Source organism: Rattus rattus, chromosome 9 (assembly GCF_011064425.1).
Source record: "Rattus rattus isolate New Zealand chromosome 9, Rrattus_CSIRO_v1, whole genome shotgun sequence".
Classification (NCBI taxonomy): Eukaryota; Metazoa; Chordata; class Mammalia; order Rodentia; family Muridae; genus Rattus; species Rattus rattus.
Genome location: NC_046162.1, coordinates 58,325,821 through 58,346,886, shown reverse-complemented (window position 1 = coordinate 58,346,886; position 21,066 = coordinate 58,325,821). Strand labels below are relative to the sequence as shown.

Here is a 21,066-nt window from a genome sequence, read left to right as displayed (position 1 = left end):
CCAGGTGACTTTCAGTGTTTTCTTTACACAAACCCTCCCACACCCACAGGCGCTTCCTCCTTCTGCCAAAACAAACTTTATTGCACCAAAAAGGAAAAAAAAAGAAAACTTCATTTATGTACAGTCAGATATAAAGACATCTCTTTGACTCCTGTGCATATATTTCCTCAACTTAAAATTAGGGCATAAAAGTCAGGCTGCTGTGCCAGACATGCTCTGCCCCATGGCAGGGCCAAGGAGAAGATTGTCACTTGAAAGTGGGAACACTTAATGGATGACAGACAACACTGGACCCACAGACCAAAGGCATTCTCAGCCCTGGACTAGCTCTGGGAATGGAAGAGGGAAATTGGAAGCAGGGTCCCTTTTGAAATCTCCACATATGACCCAGCCTCCGTGTAGCCAAAACAAAACTGCTCCCCAAGTGACCTGTCCCTGTCCAGTTCTCTGCTTTCTGCCCTTCCAAGAGGTCCCTCTTTGTGCCCTATTTTCTCCCTCTCTCTCCAAGGGAGTCCCATGATCCACAAGGCAGAGACCTTTATAGCAGCGGGCAGGGCAGGTAGTTCTCCATTCCTCAGGGTTGGACACTGACGGTTGGACACTGACCAGAAGGCCTGCATCACGTGGATCACTAACCACCCACTGGGAGCCAGAACAGCGAACCTGAAAGTGTGAACTGTACTAAACTGGGAAGGGTGGGTCCCTCTGACCCCGAGCCACTGAAAACACTTCTTACTCAACCAGCTGAAGATCACTGTAGCTAAATTCAAAGAAAGAACAGCGCCAGTGACAAAGAGGGAAAGATAAAGGGAGGAGTCTCCAGAGTCCCAGCCACAATCCCCTCAAGCCATTGGCTGTCCATGCTCACAAATCCCCAGGGAATGGGGGTAGGGCAGAAGGGAGGACAGGGACTACAGACATAACTGCTAAACAAAATAGGGACTAGCATCAGTCTTCCCATGCTCCACCCCAAGAAAAACACCCTCATTAACTACTATTCAGGAAATCTGTAAGAGACTATTTTATGTAGTGGCTCAAATCCCATACACGCTGCAGCTGCCTGTGCTGGGAACCTTTCAAATCAGTGATTGTGGGGACACAGTGAGCAGCTTCCTGACACCCATGCAGGCTTCACAGAGACCTGGGCTCAGTCCCAGCTGGCTTACCTTCTACCTGTAACCTAAAATGCGGAGGAAATGGTGTGAGGGAGAAGGTGCTCAGGTGCTAGGTAAAGCTTACTGATCAGCAGCCCAGACTCCACCACTGTTCCTTGTCTTTGGTCTGTCTAGAACAGTGACTATATAAATTAGGAAAAACAAAGTTATGCTGGCCCATGGGAAATAATAGGGGAGGGGAAGAAGAGGGTGTTGGGAAGCCCTGCTTCAAGACTGAAGACAAACAGATAACCAACCAGACTGCTTAAGTGTCATGGACAGCACCCCCACCCAAACTCCCAGCTATCCCTATAAACCACTTGGGCATGCTCCCCCTTGGGTTCTCGTTTCCTGTCTTCTCCTATCCCTAATTAGCTGGCCCTGCAGAGAGGTGTGTTGGTTGTTTAGCTTTGCCAGAGGTCATCACTCCAGGTACTCTCCAAAAGTACCCCGGCCGGCCCTGATCCAGGATTGACTACAGCCCTAGGTGCTCCAGCACCAAGGAGGTCAGATTGGGAACAGCCCCACTCCCACACCCTGGGATTGAGTTTGCTTGCTTCTTGCCATCTTGCGGGATGCCAACACTTTTGAAGGGAGATGCACAGTGCCTCTCCGTCCCTGGGGTGAGGGGAGGGGCTCTGCTGGGACTCTCGAGTTGGGGGAGGGGCAGGGGAGCAGGGTCTAGACCCTCAGGCTCCCATGCAGGTCTGTCTCTGTCCCAGATGAGCTGCTATCAGAGTCCATTTCAGCATTCTCATTATGGAGCCTTTCCAGCACTTTCTGTCGAATCAGTCCGAGGCGCATCAAGAGGGACTGGTAGTCAAAGTGGCCCCGCTTTTCTCCAAAAGGGTCCTGTGAAAGAAAAACAAAAAACAAAAAACCCACAAGGGGATGTAAGATTTAAGTCTCTGGCTCTAGTGTTTCTTTGAAATGCAAGCTCAACCTTCTGGGACACAGCAAGCACAGGTGGTCCAAGTAGTTCCAAATGAAATAGTGTATTACTGCCCCAAATAGGTCTAGCTTGGGCTAACACTAAAATATATTTACACTCTGAAAAGAAGCCAATATGCAAATGAGGATATCAGGGAATTCGAGAAATATGAAGTGAGGCCATAATCATTAGGTGAGCCTGTGCTTTCGTTTTAATTTTTTTGACATTTTATTTAATACGGATGAGTACACTACCTACATGTATGTCTGCACAGCTCATGTGGTGCAGTGCCCATGGATGCCAGCAGATAGCTTCAGAGCCCCAGGAACTGAGGTTACAGACAGCTGCGGTATCAGGGCTGGGAACCAAACCCGAGAGTCTAGACAGGCTTTTAACTGCTGAATCATCTCACTGGCCCCGAGGGCCTGAGTTTTCAACCTATGAAAACCCAAGGAAATAATCTCCCTCCATCTCTGTCTTCACAAAGGATACTCTGCTTTTCTAAGGTCACCATAGGTCTAAAAACCAGGAGTGCTGCTTCCCCAGTGAGCACCTGTATCCTTTCCTCCGAGAGCCATCACAGCATTCCTTCCTCTCCAGGCTGCTGGGCTCCAGAGCCACCCAGCCTTCATCTCTGCCTGTGTCCTTCTTGTCTGGATACAGAGTCTGTCTCCCCGTGTAGCTGTGCTGACTTAGGGCTTACTTTGTCAACCACATTGGTCTCTGGGCCTCCCCTTACCTCCCAACTGCCAGGATTAAAGGTGTCCGCCACCATGCCCAGCCAAAGATCAAGAAACATTTTGCATAAATATATAAAACATAAAATTTTGTGGCGCTGGGGTTGGGGATTTGGCTCAGCGGTAGAGTGCTTGCCTAGCAAGCGCAAGGCCCTGGGTTCAGTCCCCAGCTCCAAAAAAAAAAAAAAAAAAAAAAAAAAAAAAAAAAATTTGGGTTGGGGATTTAGCTCAGTGGTAGAGCGCTAGGCAAGCGCAAGGCCCTGGGTTCGGTCCCCAGCTCCGAAAAAAAAGAAAAAAAAAAAATTTTGTGGCGCTGTTTTCAAAGTATCAAAAATAGTTATAGCTGGAATGGCGTATACTTTAAAAAAACCAACCTACCCACCTACCCCACCCACCAACTTGAGTTTTTAAAAATAATATATAGCAACGAGCTCCACGACAGCCAGGGCCACTCAGGAAAACCCTGTCTAAGGAAGGGAGGGGGAGAAACGAGAGAGAATGTTATATAGGGATTTAATGGCAGCAAATTCCCAAGGCCAGGGTTCAAACAAATGGGACCTTTCTTTGCATGGCAGTAACACAGAGACCAAAAAAATACATGACTTACATTGTCCCTCCTCTGTTCACTCCTCACAAAAGCCCCTCCCACTTTTTCCTTTAGTGGCTGCAAATGCACTCCCAGTAACTACATGTTAGTCTTAGGAGCAGGTGTCAGCCATGGGCACTGTGACAACTGCCCATCCTTCATTCATGAGGGTCACAGTTCTTAAGGCTAGAGTGTATCTTTATTATTGGTTCTTCAAATGTTCCTTCACCTTGACTCCCTGTGCCTCATTCCCTTCTCCCCAGAACCTGCTGCTTCCACCTCTTCTCTCACTAAACAATGTTCCTTCACGACTTAAATCCTGTGCCTGCTACCAGGACTAGTGATGAAAGTTCCTCATGGAGAACAGACAGGCTGGCCACCTCTGATGGACTAAGAAGTAGTTCATCCTTAGTGTGCCCTGTCCTCCTACTGTAAGGGTGTTGTGTAAATACAAACAGCTCAAGGGGAGTCGGGAAAAGCCGTGAGAACTTAGTCAACTGCCTAGGTCATCCCTTTCTCTTTCTTTGGGGGACTACAAATTTTGAACCCCTGGTTTTCTTCATGCCAGACAATTCAATTCTATCACTAAGCTAAAATCATCAGTCCTTTCTTCATCTGAAGAAAAGTTGTCACCCAACTACCCAGGTAGCCTTAAACACTGCGTGTCCCTGTCATGTCTCTCTAGTAACTGGGACTGCTGGTAGCCACATTCAGCCAAGGTATCCCATTTCTAAACAAGGCATCCAGATCCAATGAACTAATGCTCCAAGACGGGACTCTCAGCTTTTTACCAAGCAGATGAATCTATCTATGACTTGTTCAGTAAGCCTGTCTTTGTTAAAATAACCCTTTCTTTTTTGTTGTTGAGACAGAGTTTCTTTGTATAGACCAGGTTGGCCTGAACTCAGAGATCTGCCTGCTTCTGCCTCCCGAGTGAAAACAAGCCCATCTTAAGCTGGATGTGGTGGCACATGCCTTACTCCTAGCACTTGGGAAGCAGAGGAAGGTAGATCTCTGAGTTCTAGGCCAACCTGGTCTACTTTCAGGTTCTAGAGCAGGTAGGGCAACATAATGGAACACTGTCTCAGGTCCTTCCGTAACCTACACTTCAAAAAGAAATTTCATCAGGGTCTTACTAGTCTAGGCTGGCCTCTAACTCACAGCAATTCTCCTGCCCAAGCCTCTCAAGTACAAAGATTACAGACATGCACCACCAAGCCATTATTACTGTACAGCATGCGTATGGATGTCAGAGGACAAAAGACAATCTTGTACAGTCAGTTCTCTCTTTCCACCTCTCACGGGTTCCAGAGACTAAACTCAGGTTTACAGGCTTTGCACCAACTGTCTTATCAGTCGAGTCATCTTATCAGCTACCACAGCCTATTCTTCTTCTTGTCTTTTTTTTTTTTTTTTTTTTTTTTTTTTCGGAGCTGGGGACCAACCCAGGGCCTTGCGCTTTGCAGGCAAGTGCTCTACCACTGAGCTAAATCTAACCCCGCTCTTTTTTTTTTTTTTTTTTTTTTTTTTTTTTTTTTTTCGGAGCTGGGGACCGAACCCAGGGCCTTGCATTTGCTAGGCAAGCGCTCTACCCCTGAGCTAAATCCCCAACCCTTTTTGGTTTGTTTCTAAAGATTTATTTATCTATTTTGTATCTGAGTACACTGTAGCTGTCCTCAGGCACACCAGAAGAGGGCATCAGATCCCATTACAGATGGTTGTGAGCCACCATGTGGTTGCTGGGAATTGAACTCAGGACCTCTGGAAGAGCAGTCAGTGCTCTTAACCACTGAGCCATCTCTCCAGCCCTCTTCTTGTCTTTTTAAACGTACTTTATATACATTGGTGTTTTGCCTGTATATAAAGTACGTATTTGTGAGGGGGGTCATATTCCCTGGAACTGGAGTTGAGACAGTTGTGAGCTGCCATGTAGGTGCTGGGAAGTGAACTTTGGTCCTCTGGAAGAGCAGTCAGTGTTCTTTTTTTTTTTTTCTTTTTTTCGGAGCTGGGGACCGAACCCAGGGCCTTGCGCTTCCTAGGCAAGCGCTCTACCACTGAGCCAAATCCCCAACCCCAGCAGTCAGTGTTCTTAACTGCTGAGCCATCTCCCAGCCCCACAGCCCATTCTTTCTTATATGAAGCCAGAACACATTTCTTCAGTGGAGAATGAACTAGTTACTACCTTTAAAGCAGGAATCAACATCATACTGTACACTATTGCTACCCTAAGTCACTTTTCTCTGTAAGCCCTTAGGGTCAGGGACAGAACCCCTACAGTGACTGTTTTTATCATCCTTGATGTTCTGAGAAGCTTGGAAGAGGTTAAAGAGCTTCGCTGGAAAGGAAAGGCTTATAATGTACGTTCTGGAACAGATTATTCCTACTTGACTCTGAGTATAACTAGAAACCATCTCTTCATGTTAAGCAAGTCAGTCTTCTCTCTGGCCTCACACAACAAAGGCTTTCTTTAGTTGTAACATTTTATGATATGTGGATGTAACCCCTGTGAGGTCAACTGTCCATGTTCTGTGTGGGGTTGTAGCAACGAGAGACTATATTACCTGCATAGTCTGGCCTTGAAGATGCAGGCGGTCTTTGCAGGCCACCTCATAGAAGTCATAATACTCCAGGAAGGACTTCTCCATTACTCCCCTGGAAAGAAACAGATAGTCAGAAACATGAGGCACAGGTCTCTCTCTTTTATTCCCTAATGTTTAAAGATTTATATATTTATTTATATGAGTATACGTAGCTGTCTTCAGACATACCAGACGAGGGTATCAGATCTCATTACAGATGGTTGTGAGTCACTGTGTGGTTGCTGGGAACTGAACTCAGGACCTCTGGAAGAGCAGTCAGTGCTCTAACTGCTGAGCCATCTCTCCAGCACCCGACTCCCTAATCTTAATACCAATTAAAGAATGAGCATTCTTGGTTAGTAGTGGTGGCATTCCCCTTTAATCCCAATACTCAGGAGGCAAAGACAGGCAGATCTGAGCTTGAGGCCAACCTGATCTAGGGAATACAGAGAAACCCTTTCTTGTAAAACACACACACACACACACACACACACACACACACACACACACACACACACACACACAGGGGTGTAAGGGGGGGTAGGGAGGGAGAGAAAAGAAAAATGATTAAGCATTCACAGGTTCAGATTTAGTTTACCACACATAGATTTAAAAAACAGACAAGGGCTAGAGAGATGGCTCAGTGGTTAAGAACACCGTCTGCTCTTTGAGACATCTTGAGTTAAAATCCCAGCAACCACATGGTGGCTCACAACTATCTGAAATCTGATGCCCTCTTCTGGTGTGTCTGAAGACAACTATAGTATACTTATATATAATAAATAAATCTTTAAAAAGAAACAAAAAAGGGGGGTTGGGGATTTAGCTAAGGGGTAAAGCGCTTGCCTAGAAAGCCCAAGGCCCGGGGTTCGGTCCCCAGAACCAAAAAAAAAAAAAAAAAAAAAAAAAAAAGAAAGAAAAAAAAAACAGACAACAGGAGTATACAGGACAGCCAGGACTATATAGATAAACCTTGTCTCAAAAAAACAAAACAAAACAAAAACAATAAAAGGGGGCTGGAGAGATGGCTCAGCAGTTAAGACCCAGAGGTCTTGAGTTCAATTCCCAGCAACCACATGGTGGTTCATAACCATCTGCAATGGGATCTGATGCTCTCTTCTGGTGTGTCTGAAGACAGCAAAAAACAGTGTCTTCAGGTACTCATCTACATAAAACAATTAAAAAAAAAACCAAAAAACAAAAAACCAGATACTAGGCAAAAGAACAGATGACTGTTAATAGTTGACTTCCCTTATAATTCTAGAATCACTGAACCCGAGCACTTGAAACACTTGCTATTGAATCCCGACCTCATTTCACTCTATGTTCACTGCTCACTGTCTTCACAGGCCATTCAAATCATAAACAATACTTGGCATCCTTAGAACGTCTATGGAGATTCACAGTCATCTAGGTGTCTGCTGTGCAAGCCTGAAGACCTGAGCTCAGATCCCCAGCACTCACAGTAAAGACGGGCGTGGCGGCTCACACCTGCAACCTAAGCATTGACAAAACAAGAGAATGTTGGGCTGGAGAGATGGCTCAGTGGTTAAAGAGCACTGACTGTTCTTCCAGAGGTCCTGAGTTCAATTCCCAGCAACCACACAGTGACTCACAACCATCTGCAATAAGATCTGATGCCCTCTTCTGGTGTGTCTGAAATACAGCTACAGTGTAGTTATATATAATAAATAAACAAATCTTTAAAAACAAAAAAAACCAAGAGAATGTCTGAAACTTGCTGGCTAGGCAGTGTCATCACTGGAGGACTCTGGGTTCAGTGAAAAACCCCGCTCAAATACTGAGGTGAGTTGGTGGTGACTCAGCAGGTAAAGGCACTTGCTGAACAAGCATGACCTGAGGTCAATCGCCAGAACCCATGCAAAGGTGGAAAGAGAAAACCAACTCCACAAGGCTGAATGAACTCTGACCCCCACACAGGTATCATGGCATATCTCCCCAGTATTTTAGAAAAGGTGGATATAGAGAAAAAGGCACCTGACATTGATCTTTGGGCTGGAGAGAGGCCTACTGCCACAGAAGGTCAGAATCTGGTTCTCAGCATCCACATGCCTGTGAACTCTAGCTACACCTGACACCCCCTCTGCTAGTCTCCCTGGATGCTGCACCCACACAAATGTATCCACACGCATTCATGTAGTTAAAATTACAAAATAAAGATAAGCATTTTGGTATATACCTTTAATCCCAGAACTGAGGACACAAAGGCAAGGATTTCTGCAAGTTCAAGACTAGCCAGGTCTATATAATAAGATCCTATCTCAAGTAAACAAATAAAAATATGAAAAGAAAATATCCTCCTTGGGGCTGGAGAAACGGCTCTGTATTTAAGAGCACTGTCTGGTCTTCTAGAAGACTGGGCTTATGTCCTAACACATAACACAGCAGCTCACAACTGTAACTCTAGTTTCAGGGGATCTGACTTCCAGTATCCAAGCTACGGAGTGAGCACCCCCCCCCTCCTGAGGAATCTGCACTCTGACTCTGCTGTGGCTCAGAACACAACTCAAGTGGGTTTTTTTTTTTTTTTTGGGGGCTGGGGAATCGAACCCAGGACCTTGCGCTTCCTAGGCAAGCACTCTACCACTGAGCCAAATCCCCAACCCCTTCAAGTGGGTTTTTACGGCGCTCACTCTCATTTGGCTCTTCGGCCTTCATCAAGAGGGCGGTGATCAAGGGGCTCCCTGAAGACACACACGCTTTTCCCATCACATTTCATACTCACATTTCATTTCATACAAGAACTGAGAGGCCCTGCAGTGGTACACACCTTTAATCCCACAGCTTGAGAGGAAGAGGTAGGTGGCTCTCTCCGAGTTTGAGGCCAACCTGGTCTAAACAGTCAAGTCCAGGATAGCCAGGAGTATATGGTTAGACCATGTCTCAACGCCACCCCCCTCCACACACACACACACACACACACACACACAAAACAAAAACAAAAAACAAAACCCAACAAACAAACAGAAAAATTCTGAATAAGTTCTTGGGTAACCACAGCCACTTGCTCTTTAAAAGTATAAACCAAAAGAAATAAACTAGCATGAACCAGACTGGCACAATAATGTTAAGTCTGTAATTCTAGAACTATAGAGGCAGAGGCAGGTGGATCAGGAGTTCCAGGCCACCCTACCTTAAAACTTAAAACCCTGCATGAAAACAAATGAAAAGACAGTTGGTAGGTAGAGCGCTTGCTAAGGAAGCTCTGATCCAAGTGCAGATCCCCAGCACACATGCATACGCTGTGATGGCACACATCTACAACCCTAATGCTCCCAGGGAGAACACTGGTGGATCCTGGAGTCTTGCTGGCCAGCCAATCAAGCAAAAATGGTCAACTCCAGCTTGCTTCAATAAAGAATCCCCATCTTGGGCTGGTTAAAAGCACTGACTGCTCTACCAGAGGTCCTGAGTTCAACTCCCAGCATCCACATGGTAGCTCACAACCATTTGTAATGGGATCCATGCTCTCTTCTGGTGTGTCTGAAGGCAGCTACATTGTACTCATATACATAAAATACATAAATAAATCTTAAAAAGGAGAGGAAAGAAAAATAAATAAATAAATTAAAATTAAAATAAACAAAACAAAACAAAACAAAAACCCCCATCTCAAAAGCTAGAGAATAGAGGAAGATGTCAATGCTGGCCTCTAGCTGCTACGCACCCACCCACAGGTGAATGCGCGAAACACACAACCCAAGGAGCATCAGGTAAGAGAACAAAAGCTTGGGGCTTGGTGGTGAAGTGCTTGCCCAGCCAGTGTAAGGCTGTAGGTCTGGAGCCAGGTGTGGTGGTGTACACCTTTAATCCCAGAACTCAGAAGGCAGAGGCATCTAGATCTCTGTGAACTGAAGGCTAGCCTGGTCTACATAGTAAGTTCCAGGACAGCCAGGGCTACATACATACTGAAACCCTGCCTCAAAACAAAACAACACAAAACCACAAGCAAATAAAAAAAGGAATTAAAAAAAAATCCAGGTTGGGGATTTAGCTCAGTGGTAGAGCGCTTGCCTAGCAAGCGCAAGGCCCTGAGTTCGGTCCCCAGCTCCGAAAAATAGAGAAGAAAAAAAAAATCCATCTTTCTCTTTTTTTTCTACCTCTCTTGACAACAGACTCTGATACAAAGGTCCTCATAGACGCAAACCAAGTCTCTGAAATGGACAAACACTTAGTGGGTCCTCTGGGCACATACCGTAGGGGTTCAGGGCAGGGGCACTTGCCCTCCATCATGTCACAGACTGCAACTCTGATGGTCTCATGCCGGATACATTCATTATAGTTTTTGCTGTCTCCTGGATGTCTTTCCTGTAATGTGACAGATGACATAGTACCCATTTAGTCAAAGAGAAAAGCAGTGCAAAGATACTTCAGGGTTAAGACAGAGTACATGACCCAAACATATACAGTGAAAGAATGAAAAGAATGCCTTTCCCACTGTAAATCCAAGACAGCTAAGCCGTGGACCCCTGACCTCCCTACACATAAAAACACCCATCCTATTATAGGTCAATAACTAATCAGCAAACTAGATCCATCAGATTATTCTGCGTCTCAATAATACTTATTAAGTAAAGATTAATGGGGAACAATTCTGGAGCTGCCTGGTTAATTTCTTTCTTCTCTGTAGGTTCCTCTATCTCTGTAAACTTATCAAAGGAACAATCTTTAACACTCCAAATAAACATAGAGTCAAAAGCTGGGCTAAACAGATGCAAATAAGTTATAAGGCACTTTGGCTCCAGGGTTCTATCCCAAGCATGCATGTGCATAACACACACATACACGCTCACACACAGACACACACACACACACCACACACACGTTAAGCCTGGGCTACATGAGACCATCTGGGAAAAAAAGAAATAAAACAAAAACAAAGAAAAAGAAAACCTCTATTTCCTCACCTGAAAATTAGGACAATATTTACTTTATAGTTAGCATGAATACTAAACAATGTATAATATATAGGACTAGTGCAGCCTGGCATATAGCCATGTGTATTTCCTATGCCCTTTGCAGTGCCAACTAGAATATCCCTGTCTTAACTAATGACTAGCTACTCTAACTATGTAAATAATTACACATCCTATCTCCAAAATAATAGACAGCTAGAGAAAGACCTGGTGACACAGGCCTGTGATCCCCACCATCGGGGAGAGACTGAAGCAAGGGGATCTAAAGTTCAAGGTCTAGGAGACCAGAGAGATGACTCAGTGGTTACGAAGACTTCCAGAGGACCCAAGTTTGGACCCCAGCACCCATACCTGTCAGCTCATAACCCCCTACAACTCTAGTTCTAGCTTCCATGCCATGTGCACATGTGCACACAGGCATACCATACAACACACTCAAGTACAAGTAACAAAAACTAATCTTACGTAAAAAAGAAGCTAAAGTCTGCTTGGAATATAGAGAATTCAGACTGACCTATACAACTCCTCAGAACCTGTTTCAAAATGAAAACCTCAAAGGGTTAGGGAAGCACGTCACGGCTAAGTTCCGTATATTCAATCCTTGGCATTGTAAGGGGGAGGGAGCTAGCTCCTCAGGCAGCAGTCACTGCGGAGCACACTAAGGCTATACTGCAGAATGCAGACACACTTAAAAACCCAATGGCACGGAGCTGCAGGGATGCTCATCAGTTAAGGGCACCTGCTGCTCTTGTAGAAGACCAGGGTTTGATTCTCAGGGCCCACATGGTTGTTGATGTCTCTTAACTCCAGTCCCAGGGGACCTGATGCCCCCTTCTGACTTCCTTGGCATCAGGCACTCATGAGGTACACAAACATAGATATAGAAAAAACTACCCATATACATAAAATAAATTAAAAAAAAATCAAAAATTCCCAAAATAGGCTCAAAGCTGATTTCTTTTTTTTTTTTTCCGGAGCTGGGGACCAAACCCAGGGGCCTTGCGCTTGCTAGGCAAGCGCTCTACCACTGAGCTAAATCCCCAACCCTCAAAACTGATTTCTAAATGACATTACTTCGACTAAGTTGGCTAACCCAAGCTAAATATGTAGTAATTTTATTGTAAGATTTGTTTGTTTCCTTTTCTTTCTTTTTTCTTCTTTTTTTTCCCTTTTTTGAGACAGGGTCTCACTATGGAGGCTTAGCTGGCTTGGTTATCACCACACAGACTACGCTAGCTTTAACCTCAGAGCTCCACCAGCTTCTGCCTCCCTAGGACTGGGGTTAAAGGTGTGCTTCACCAGGCCCAGCTGATACTGCAATTCTTGCAAATAAAGAGCACTTATGTCCTTTCCTTCTCTATATACTAGTATTATGTGGAGGCTATCTAGGTGGAAAACAGAAAAGGACTCTCCAGGGTAGCTCAGAGCACCTACAGCTCAATACTGCAGGTCTCAGCACAAGGCCCAACAGCCCTTACCTGTTCAAAGCCTGGCTCGTTGTGGTAGGGATTCTCAGTCATCAGGGACTGGATGGAGATAAGCACAGAAGAGATGCTCTGGGCTGGGCTCCAGGCGGGGCCAGTCCATGTACTGCAAACACAGCAGAGGGAGAAGGTGATGCCGAGAGCGGCCCTGTGCAGCATCACCCTGACGGCAGCAGCATCCCCACCGTTAGTGAGTGACTCACCTAAGTTGCCCTTTCACTATTAACACTTGGGAAATTCCCAGCCTCTGTTTTACCCTCATTCACCAGAATAGGCGAATGCCTAAATTCTCTCATCAAATGAGAATAAAACAGAGGGCAAGCAAGAACTACAACTTTGAAAAGATGCTCTTTGATCTAGAAAAGAAACAGTGACCAAGGAAGGCGATCCTACCAAACAAAACAAGAACCCAAGTTAGGGAAATAACTCTAAAGGTCGTCTAAATGTTAACCTGTGACTTCAAGGAACTTATTAGGTACTGGTGGTAACAGAGTTGGTGAAGGGAGAGCAGCTAGTCAAAAGCATAAAGGTGACTGAGGCCTATGAGGACACATGTTGAAGTTTATAGATTCAGCTTTGTAACAAGACAAGCAGAGTCAAATTCTCTGACTACAACAACCCTGCTAAGACAGAAACGATGGGGTGTTTACAGAATGTGGAGTGTCTGACAATATGTAAAATATCAGATAGAAAACAACACCAGGGAAAATATTCCACACATACACACATATTTTTTAAGACTGGGTCTTGGGGGTTGGGGATTTAGCTCAGTGGTAGAGCGCTTGCCTAGGAAGCGCAAAGGCCCTGGGTTCGGGTCCCCAGCTCAAAAAAAAGAATCAAAAAAAAAAAAAAAAAAAAAAAAAGACTGGGTCTTGGTATACATCCTTGGCTATTCTTAAACTTAAAAGCAACCTTCCTGCCTCTGCTTTCTGAATGCCAGGGATTAGTAATATACTACACCACTCCTGGTTAAACCACATTAGGTATTAGAGTGGAGCACTTGAATGCCAATGCCTGCCTGCCTTCCTTCCTTTATTTATTTAGAGGCAGGTGTCAGTATTTGTATTTATTTATAGGTAGGGAGTTACTAATGTAGTCCTAGCTGTCCTAGAACTTGCTAAGTAGACCAAGCTGTCCCTGAACTTAAAGGAATCTGTACTACCATGCATGACAGGTATTTATTTTAGCTCATTTAATTAACAAGATGGCACGAGAGATGGAAACAGAACACAGCCTGAGCCACGACTGGGTTACTTCAGTTAAGTAGCCACTGCCTTCCCTTCTACACCTGAGGAAGACCCAAGTCACAGGTGTGGAGTAAACCTCCAGAGAGCGCTCTCTCCCATGCTGTCCCCCTTACATGTGGCAATTCACACCGACAGGGTTAGTTCTAATTCTTTTACTTCAGCAGCAGTGGCCCTAGCAGTTGTTTCTAGGTATGAAGGGAGGGAATTAGGCCAAAAAGCTAATGGAGCCAACTAAAACTGCCTAAGAACCTTCTTACTCCATGACTCTTAACTGTAAAATTTCTATTTCAGGGTGGATCTTTCATTACCATGCAACAAACTTCTGCTGCTTTCCCTCAACCACCATCTTGGATGAGCTGGTATCCAGAATGACTTCACACTAGCTTACAGAGGGAAACCTACTACACATATACTTTTAAGAACAAACTTCATACCAAAACCCAAGACTCAATTTCCAAACTATTAAGGGATACATACACCCAATTCCACCAGCAGAGACACTTATGTAGCCTAATAAAATGAAGGACTTATTATAGATAATCTTCCTTCAATGGGACTTTCCAGCTGTCATAATCCTAGCAGAGTATACCATATCCCTAGACTTGAGAATTCTAGGGTGAAAAAAAGACAGACAGACAGAGGGGAGAGGGCAGGGGGGACAGTGTCAGACAGAGACATAGAGACAGACATATAGAGAGAGGGAGAGAGGGAGAGAGGGAGGGAGAGAATACCACATTTCTACTGTGCTTCAGCTGCCTTTCTCACACACAAACATAGAAACGTGCTGGATGCAAGAAAGAAACAGCATCACCAGTTACAGCAACTTTCTTAACATTCGACCCACACTTACTCTCTACCTCAAGGAAACCTGGACTGCAAAAGAACCCAAAACAGGCTACAGGATATTCTTCACTCTGAATGTTAAACTCACAAAGGCAATTGATAGGGAGTGAGTAAGAACTCCACAAAGCAACTTCCTAGTAGTGCCCGGGAGTATATGTGACAGCCGCTTGGTATCTGGCATGATTTCTAATCTCAGATTTTTTTTTATTCAATTGTTAAATTATCATAATCATTATTAAACCACTACCTCCAAAGGTGCCCATTAAGAGACTCCAATCAGACACCTATACATGAATTCAGCAGACCTGGAGCCTTTCTCAAGACTCTGGGGGAAAAGTAAGGCCTTAATGTTTCCCGAGGGAGTAGTTCTCAAAGGGGTATACAGCATAACCGCCTGCATGGCCTTTAGAGAGCAGGCCGGTGTGTACCCAAAGCCTGAGATACACTTCTAGGACGGGACCTTCGAATCTGCAGATGAGGCTGTGGCAGCTCAAGGACCACACGTAATAAACCACTTTGTAAGAGGTTTCTTACATGTAATAATGTGACTTTACTCCTTTCCATCTAGAATGATACCAGCCATGTGACATCCTGAGAACTGAACATTTAATCACGTCTGTGCTGTGGGTTCAAAAGAGGAACCCTAACTGATGAAGGCCACCTAGAGCGATTATTTGCTAACACCAACTTGGCTTCTTAGAAGTCTCCTCTTACCCTAGAATACTCAAGCAGACTTTCCCATTGCGGTAGAAGTTGGGGTTAAACCTCACTGTGTTATTGCCCGTTGTCATCAGTTTGACCCGAGGTGGGTGGATGGGATAGTCGGGTGGACACCGAAAGACGAACAGGAAGAAACCCCCTTCATAAGGAGTGTCAAATGGGCCTGTGATCAATGCATGAATCTGCAAAATAAAATCCCATCTCAAAATTGTGAGGTGATGCCCCACCACAACCCCTCCTAGCTTCCACTTGCTCCCCGCAGAAGCAGTCACCAACAGCATGCATTCTCCACATCCTCACCATACAGAATGAACCAGCTGGGCTCACTCACGTAAGTAGGTCTTCAACGTAAGGAAATCCCATCACAGTGGAATAGCATCATATGCCACACTCAGAGGTTATGTCCAAAAGTTAGTTAAATCCCAAGCTAAAAAGTGACCCTCGAGGGGTTGGGGATTTAGCTTAAGGAAAAGAAGGCCCTGGTTCGTCCCCAGCCCGGGAAAAAAAAAAAAAAAAAAAAAGTGACCCTCGTCAATATTACCTTAAAACAAGTTTTGTTTTGTTTGTTTTCCCACCAGACCTCCCTGATCAGTGTTACAGACAACAAGTGGAACCTAAATATATAAAATAGGCAATATAAAATATTGGTAGGTTTTTATGTTTAGGAAATCAGTACGTATTTTTACTGAGACACTTAGATTTGCCAAGGTTAATCATGCTTATGATGCAAGTCCATTCTGTGTTTGTGTGATAGAAAGGGGAGAAGGGGAGGGAAGATGAATGGAAAAAGGGGATTGGAGGATACAGCACCAATGCCAACAACAGTGCAGAACTGATAACCACATGCATACAAAGGCTGTCTGTTGGCTTCCTCCAGAGGATCAAAACTACCGTGTCAAAGACACACACACAAAAGCTCAGGTCCACTCATGGCCAATGGACTCCCCGCCCCCCGCCCCCAAGTTTCTCCAACACCGTTGTAAAAACAAACAAACAAACAAACAAACAAGTAAATAAGTATCCTAAAAACGTAAGTTCAGTTCTCTTCTTCCACAAGCCGTAATTATTCCATTATTGAACACAATTTTCCTTCAAGAAGGGAAGCAAACCTGAGCTGACTCAATTCTATGCTCTTTTCAAAGGCTCCTAACTAATGACTTAAGTACGCTCAGAATTCAAACAGCAAGAGGGAAAAAGACTTTGTACTCTCAGGCTTCAAATCTATAATCCTACTCTGCCCTGCCAACACAGTAGGTTATGTTCTAGTCTGCAAACTCTGGAAATAGTAAAGTCAACTGGCATCAGTTTTAAGGTCTCAGAGATTAGCATACTACCCTAGCATTTGAATGGAGACAGCATGTCACCAGAAAAATATTTCCAACCACATGAAAAGAAAAAAAAAATTAAAAGAAAGTCTACTCAAAATAAAAGTTTATAACAATATATAAACTGAGTTTTTACTTTAGGAAATCTAAACTCACTGGTTTTTGTTTAAAACCCTAGATTTAGGATATCCAACTTTCCCCTCCAACATCAGTTTATGTCCAACTTCACTCCTAAGGGAAGGGCATTTAATAACAGAAGCCTAGGTATATATTCCAGAAGAGCATGACTATTATGTAGAAGCTTCTTGTGTAGAGGATGAGCAGATAGGTCTCTGGGGTGAGAGATACTCCAAATTGGTGAGACTAGGAATCTGTATCACAGACACTTCAGCCAAGATAGCCTCATTCTTGCCTTCCCTGCACCTGACTTACAGCACCGCAGTCAAATCAAGACGCTGAGAAGGAAGAGACGGAGTACAATGGGTAGGTGACCATACGCATCACCTAGAGTGGACAGAGCGGCTGAGAGGAAAGATGCTGTTAAGAGCTAAGTGGGAACAAGAAGTACAGCTTGTCAATCTGAGGATTTTCTAAGCCAAACAATACCTATGTGTACCCTAACAGCAAACCTATTTAAGATTCTGCACTACCTCTCTGTATATAGCCTCAGGCAAGCCACTTACTTTCTTGGGGCTTTGATTTCTTCATCTGTATAACCAGAGAGGAGAGCTGAATTATTATTTTTTTAGGTCTTTTCAATTTTATGGGCCCAATTGTCACATAATCCCCCTGCCCCTTCCCCCATCACATTACCTACCTTAGTCATGTCAACGGTGTCAGGTACAACGAACATTCCTGGAGGAGGCTCCTTATAAATGGACATGATATCCCTGTATAACACCAAGAGGAGGTAGGAGGAGTGAGGAAGAGGGAAATCCCTTAAGAGGAACAGCTATTATCACTTCAGTTAACCCAGGGTTTGAGAAAGTGGTGCTTGGTACTGAATATGTTTGCCCTGTCTTTTTGGCTGAGAAATCTCAGCTGAATACTTGTCAGGCAGGCAGAGAGCAAATTATTATCAAAGAGGCATTGTTTCCGTGTGTGTGGGGGGGGGTTACCGAGAGAGGAAAAATAAGCCAACATCCCATGCTATCAGATGTCACCCTAGAAAAGCCACATCCCATTTACTCTTACTTCTTCCCACATGGAAACTCCTTTACTTCCTATCTCCCAGATTCCCAGGTACTACAATTGAGCACAGAAATTTTCTCAAAACTAACTGGGAAGGCGTCATTACGTCTGCTACAAAAGTTATTCCATAAACTGTACAGGTTTGCTTTGCTAGTAAGGAGACTGAAGCCATTGGGAACAAGTCTACCATGGCCTGTGGTGTCCAGGAAACTAACAGAATGGAGCTGTTTTGGGGAAAAAGGAATCCTCTGAAATTACCAGAATCTTGTCTCTGAAAGATGCCATTTAGTAACTAGAATGTTTGAAACTTCTGGACCACTAACCAACTAGAACAGATCAGCTGAGAACTGGCTCAGAAAAAGTGAATTATGAGGAAGTCTGGGGGCACAGTAGGGTAGCATAACAAAGAAGTTTGTACAGGCCAAACTCAAAGCTGTATCAGGACTAGGAGAATCAAACAGCTCAGGAGTTGAGAGCTGTATTCTGAGTTTAAGTTTGAAGTGGCAATATCTGTGAAGTTGTTCTGTGTCCTGCACTGTGCCAGATACTTTACACGAACGCATGGTATAGTTTTGTTTTTTAATTAAAAGCTTGAAAAATATGCAGCTGGGAAGACACCTGAGGGGTTTTGGAATGTTTGGGATAATATTCAGATAAGGGGGAATGAAAAGAATAAATCTGGTCACCAGGAAACAAGTTTCAAAATTAAAAGCTCAACACTCTTATCCTTTGCCATGCAATAGGTACTTCACTAAGTGAGCACTCTTGCCAAACATATTTATCTATGAAGTGATCTAAGATCAGTCACCCAAGAAACAAGCACAGAAAGGCCCTAGGCCTTTTGCTGCTAATCTTGAATGGAGTACATCTGCTTCGCAAAAGTCAACCAGACAATCCAGGGGGTAAATTCAGGAAAAAAAGTTCTTGAATAGAATATTACAACCCAGAATGGTACTGAGAGATGGGAGGAACGCTGAATTTCTGGAACAGGTGTGAGAGACAGCTTTGGGGAGTCCGGAAAGGGGGTTCAAGAGATGATCTGGAAAGTCAGGGAGGCTATCTAGACCCGTGGAAAGCACCATATGGTGGGGAAATGAGGAAAGGAAAGGTAAAAAGGAAGACTGACTCGAGTCTGCAACTGGGCAATGCCGGTAGAGTATGTTCCAAGCGAGGACTCCAGAGAGATGGGGGGCTGATGGGTGGGGCTTGAGGGCAGCCTTTAGGTAAGCTGGTGGGGTAGGTTAGAGGGGAGGTGCGAAGGGCGGGACCGAGTGTTGCAGAAGAGCAAAAGGGTCAGGTTTCGGGTGAACGGGAGGGGTAGGGATAGGGAGTCCGGAACAGAGCTGCAGGGCTCACCGGAGGTCGCTAAGGGGCGGGGTAGGCCCGAGGGCAATCGTGGATCTGTTTAGGCTGCAGGGCCCGGTGCTGAGGCGAGAGGGAGAGAGAGAGGGAGGGGAAAGGGCGACACTAAGGCCCTGTTGGTACACGCCCGCAGGGTTTGGGCCTGGAAGACTCGAGGCGGGAGTGAGCCCTGATGGGGAAAGGTGGGGGGCGGGGAAGGTCGAGCCCTGGAGCTCCGGGGTGAGGGAGGAAAAACCCCGGCTCACCGCTTAATCCGAAGTAGACACTGAGGCGCGGTTCGCTCGCCGTCCCAGTCCGAGCTGAGCGTGGGGTCCCAATGGCTAAGCAGCGCGGCCCCGTGGGCAGCGGCCGAGGGCGGGAGTCCTGGCAGCGGAGCCAGGCCGCTCCCCGGTCCCCCGGCCCCGCCCGCCGCCGCCGCCGCCGCCCACACATCCGGCAGGAAAGGCGGCCCGAACCCGCCGCCGCTCCCGCTAACGCCGACCACACCGGCAACACCGCTCGCCCCTGGGCCTGCTGCCCCAGCGCCCGCCGTCGCTGTAGCCGCCTCCTCAGTCGGACTCTCCGCCATCGCTGCTTCGCTTCCGGGACTGCTCAGCAGCTCGTCCGCCGACCAGAGCGGCCGCTGCTCCCGCACCACCGAGAGCCGGGCCAGAGTGTCCCCACCCTCCGCTTCCCTAGCCCGGGTGGCGCTGGCTCCGCCCACCTCCGCCCGGACCAGCGAGAGGCGTGCTGCCAGAGCGTCCACCCACGGTCCTCCAGAGCGGGGGGCGGGGGCTAGCGGACTGGCCGGCGCTCCAGGCCGGCGCAGGTTCTGCGATCCGCCGGAGACGCTGGCATTCACCTTGCTTGAAGGTTTTATATTGGAGTGTTGATGTAGGAGAGGACAGTTCAAAGAAGATGTAGAGAGCCACAGCTCCTCCTTTAACGGGAGGGACCATCGATGCTCAATCCTGGGATAGGACTGAGGTCCAGCTTCCCAGTAGGGCAACCAAAGGAAGAGCTTGACTAGTTTAGGGCCCTTCACATCTCTACAGCTCTGTGAGGGATCATGGCAAGTCTTCTCTCCCACCAACGACTACTATTGCCCCCTAACTGCGGATGGATCAAGAAGGAGAACGGAATCAGAACTTGCGAATAAAACACCACCTCATTTCAGTTTATTCAATATTTATTTATGAAGGGCACGCCAAAGGCCAGGAGATGTTGCTAGGCATTGCCCTGGAGATAATGACACAGAAGTTGACAGCTTGGTCGGAGTCACGTGTCAGGCTTGATTCCAAAATCAGTACCTTTTCTACCCACTAATTCTGAAACTAGGGGTTTGAAATTCTTGATTTCTTAGAACTATACTGAGATTTGTAATAAGAAAATTCTACGACTAGGGAAAACTAACCGGAATATGAGAGTGTATGTGTGTGTGCTAATTACCACATGACAGAATTTACACAACCCTTTCAGCTGGTCTGAAACAACATCCTTAACAAACATACTGATATTTCTACAACAAAGTGTATGAATATTTCTTTGAGACAAGGTCTCCATATGTAGCTGCTTACCACAGCCTTCCTAGGGCTAAGATGACCTTGCATAAGCCACCACACCCAATGAAATATTCACATTAACTTTAGTATGTTTATGAATACTCACTCATTCTAGAACAAATAGAGCCTCACTTTGGATCTTGCTTCCAACTCTCTTGTTTTCTCTCTTTTACTCCCACAGAAGCCCGGCTCCTGTGGTGGTACATCCCTGTAATCTCAGCACTAGGGAGGCTGAGGAGTCAGGAGGGTCATGAGATGTAGGATAGTTGGGGTCACGAATTGAGTTCAAGGCCAATCTAGACTACAAAGGGACAACCTGTCTCAAAAAAAGCAAAACCAAGTGAAAAGCCTGGGTTCTGGACATTTGTGTGTTTTCTCAAACGGTCTGGAAATAGCAAATACATTATTGGGTTTTGAGGCTGCCATTAA

At 45.6% G+C, this 21,066-nt stretch overlaps 1 protein-coding gene across 1 annotated transcript; it reads right to left on the bottom strand.

Moving 5' to 3' along the window:
- Positions 1-58: 58 nt before the first annotated feature.
- Positions 59-20,393, bottom strand: Ube2z (ubiquitin conjugating enzyme E2 Z). Its single transcript, XM_032911823.1, has 7 exons — positions 19,342-20,393; positions 17,361-17,433; positions 15,213-15,400; positions 12,403-12,514; positions 10,204-10,316; positions 5,970-6,060; positions 59-2,006 (listed from the first exon to the last, which is right to left on the bottom strand). The coding sequence occupies exons 1-7, from the start codon at positions 19,662-19,664 to the stop codon at positions 1,836-1,838; spliced, it is 1,071 nt and encodes a 356-aa protein (XP_032767714.1). The 5' UTR covers positions 19,665-20,393; the 3' UTR covers positions 59-1,835.
- Between the last annotated feature and the right edge of the window lie 673 nt (positions 20,394-21,066).

Excerpts from the sequence above, each read along its gene's own strand:
- Ube2z (XM_032911823.1), bottom strand. The coding sequence starts at position 19,664 with ATGGCGGAGAGTCCGACTGAGGAGGCGGCTACAGCGACGGCGGGCGCT. Across the intron at positions 12,515-15,212 it reads GTCTGCTTGAGTATTCTAGG|TACATGGACTGGCCCCGCCT; the intron begins GTAAGAGGAGAC and ends CTGTGTTTGCAG. Across the intron at positions 2,007-5,969 it reads TTCAAGGCCAGACTATGCAG|GACCCTTTTGGAGAAAAGCG; the intron begins GTAATATAGTCT and ends TTTCTTTCACAG.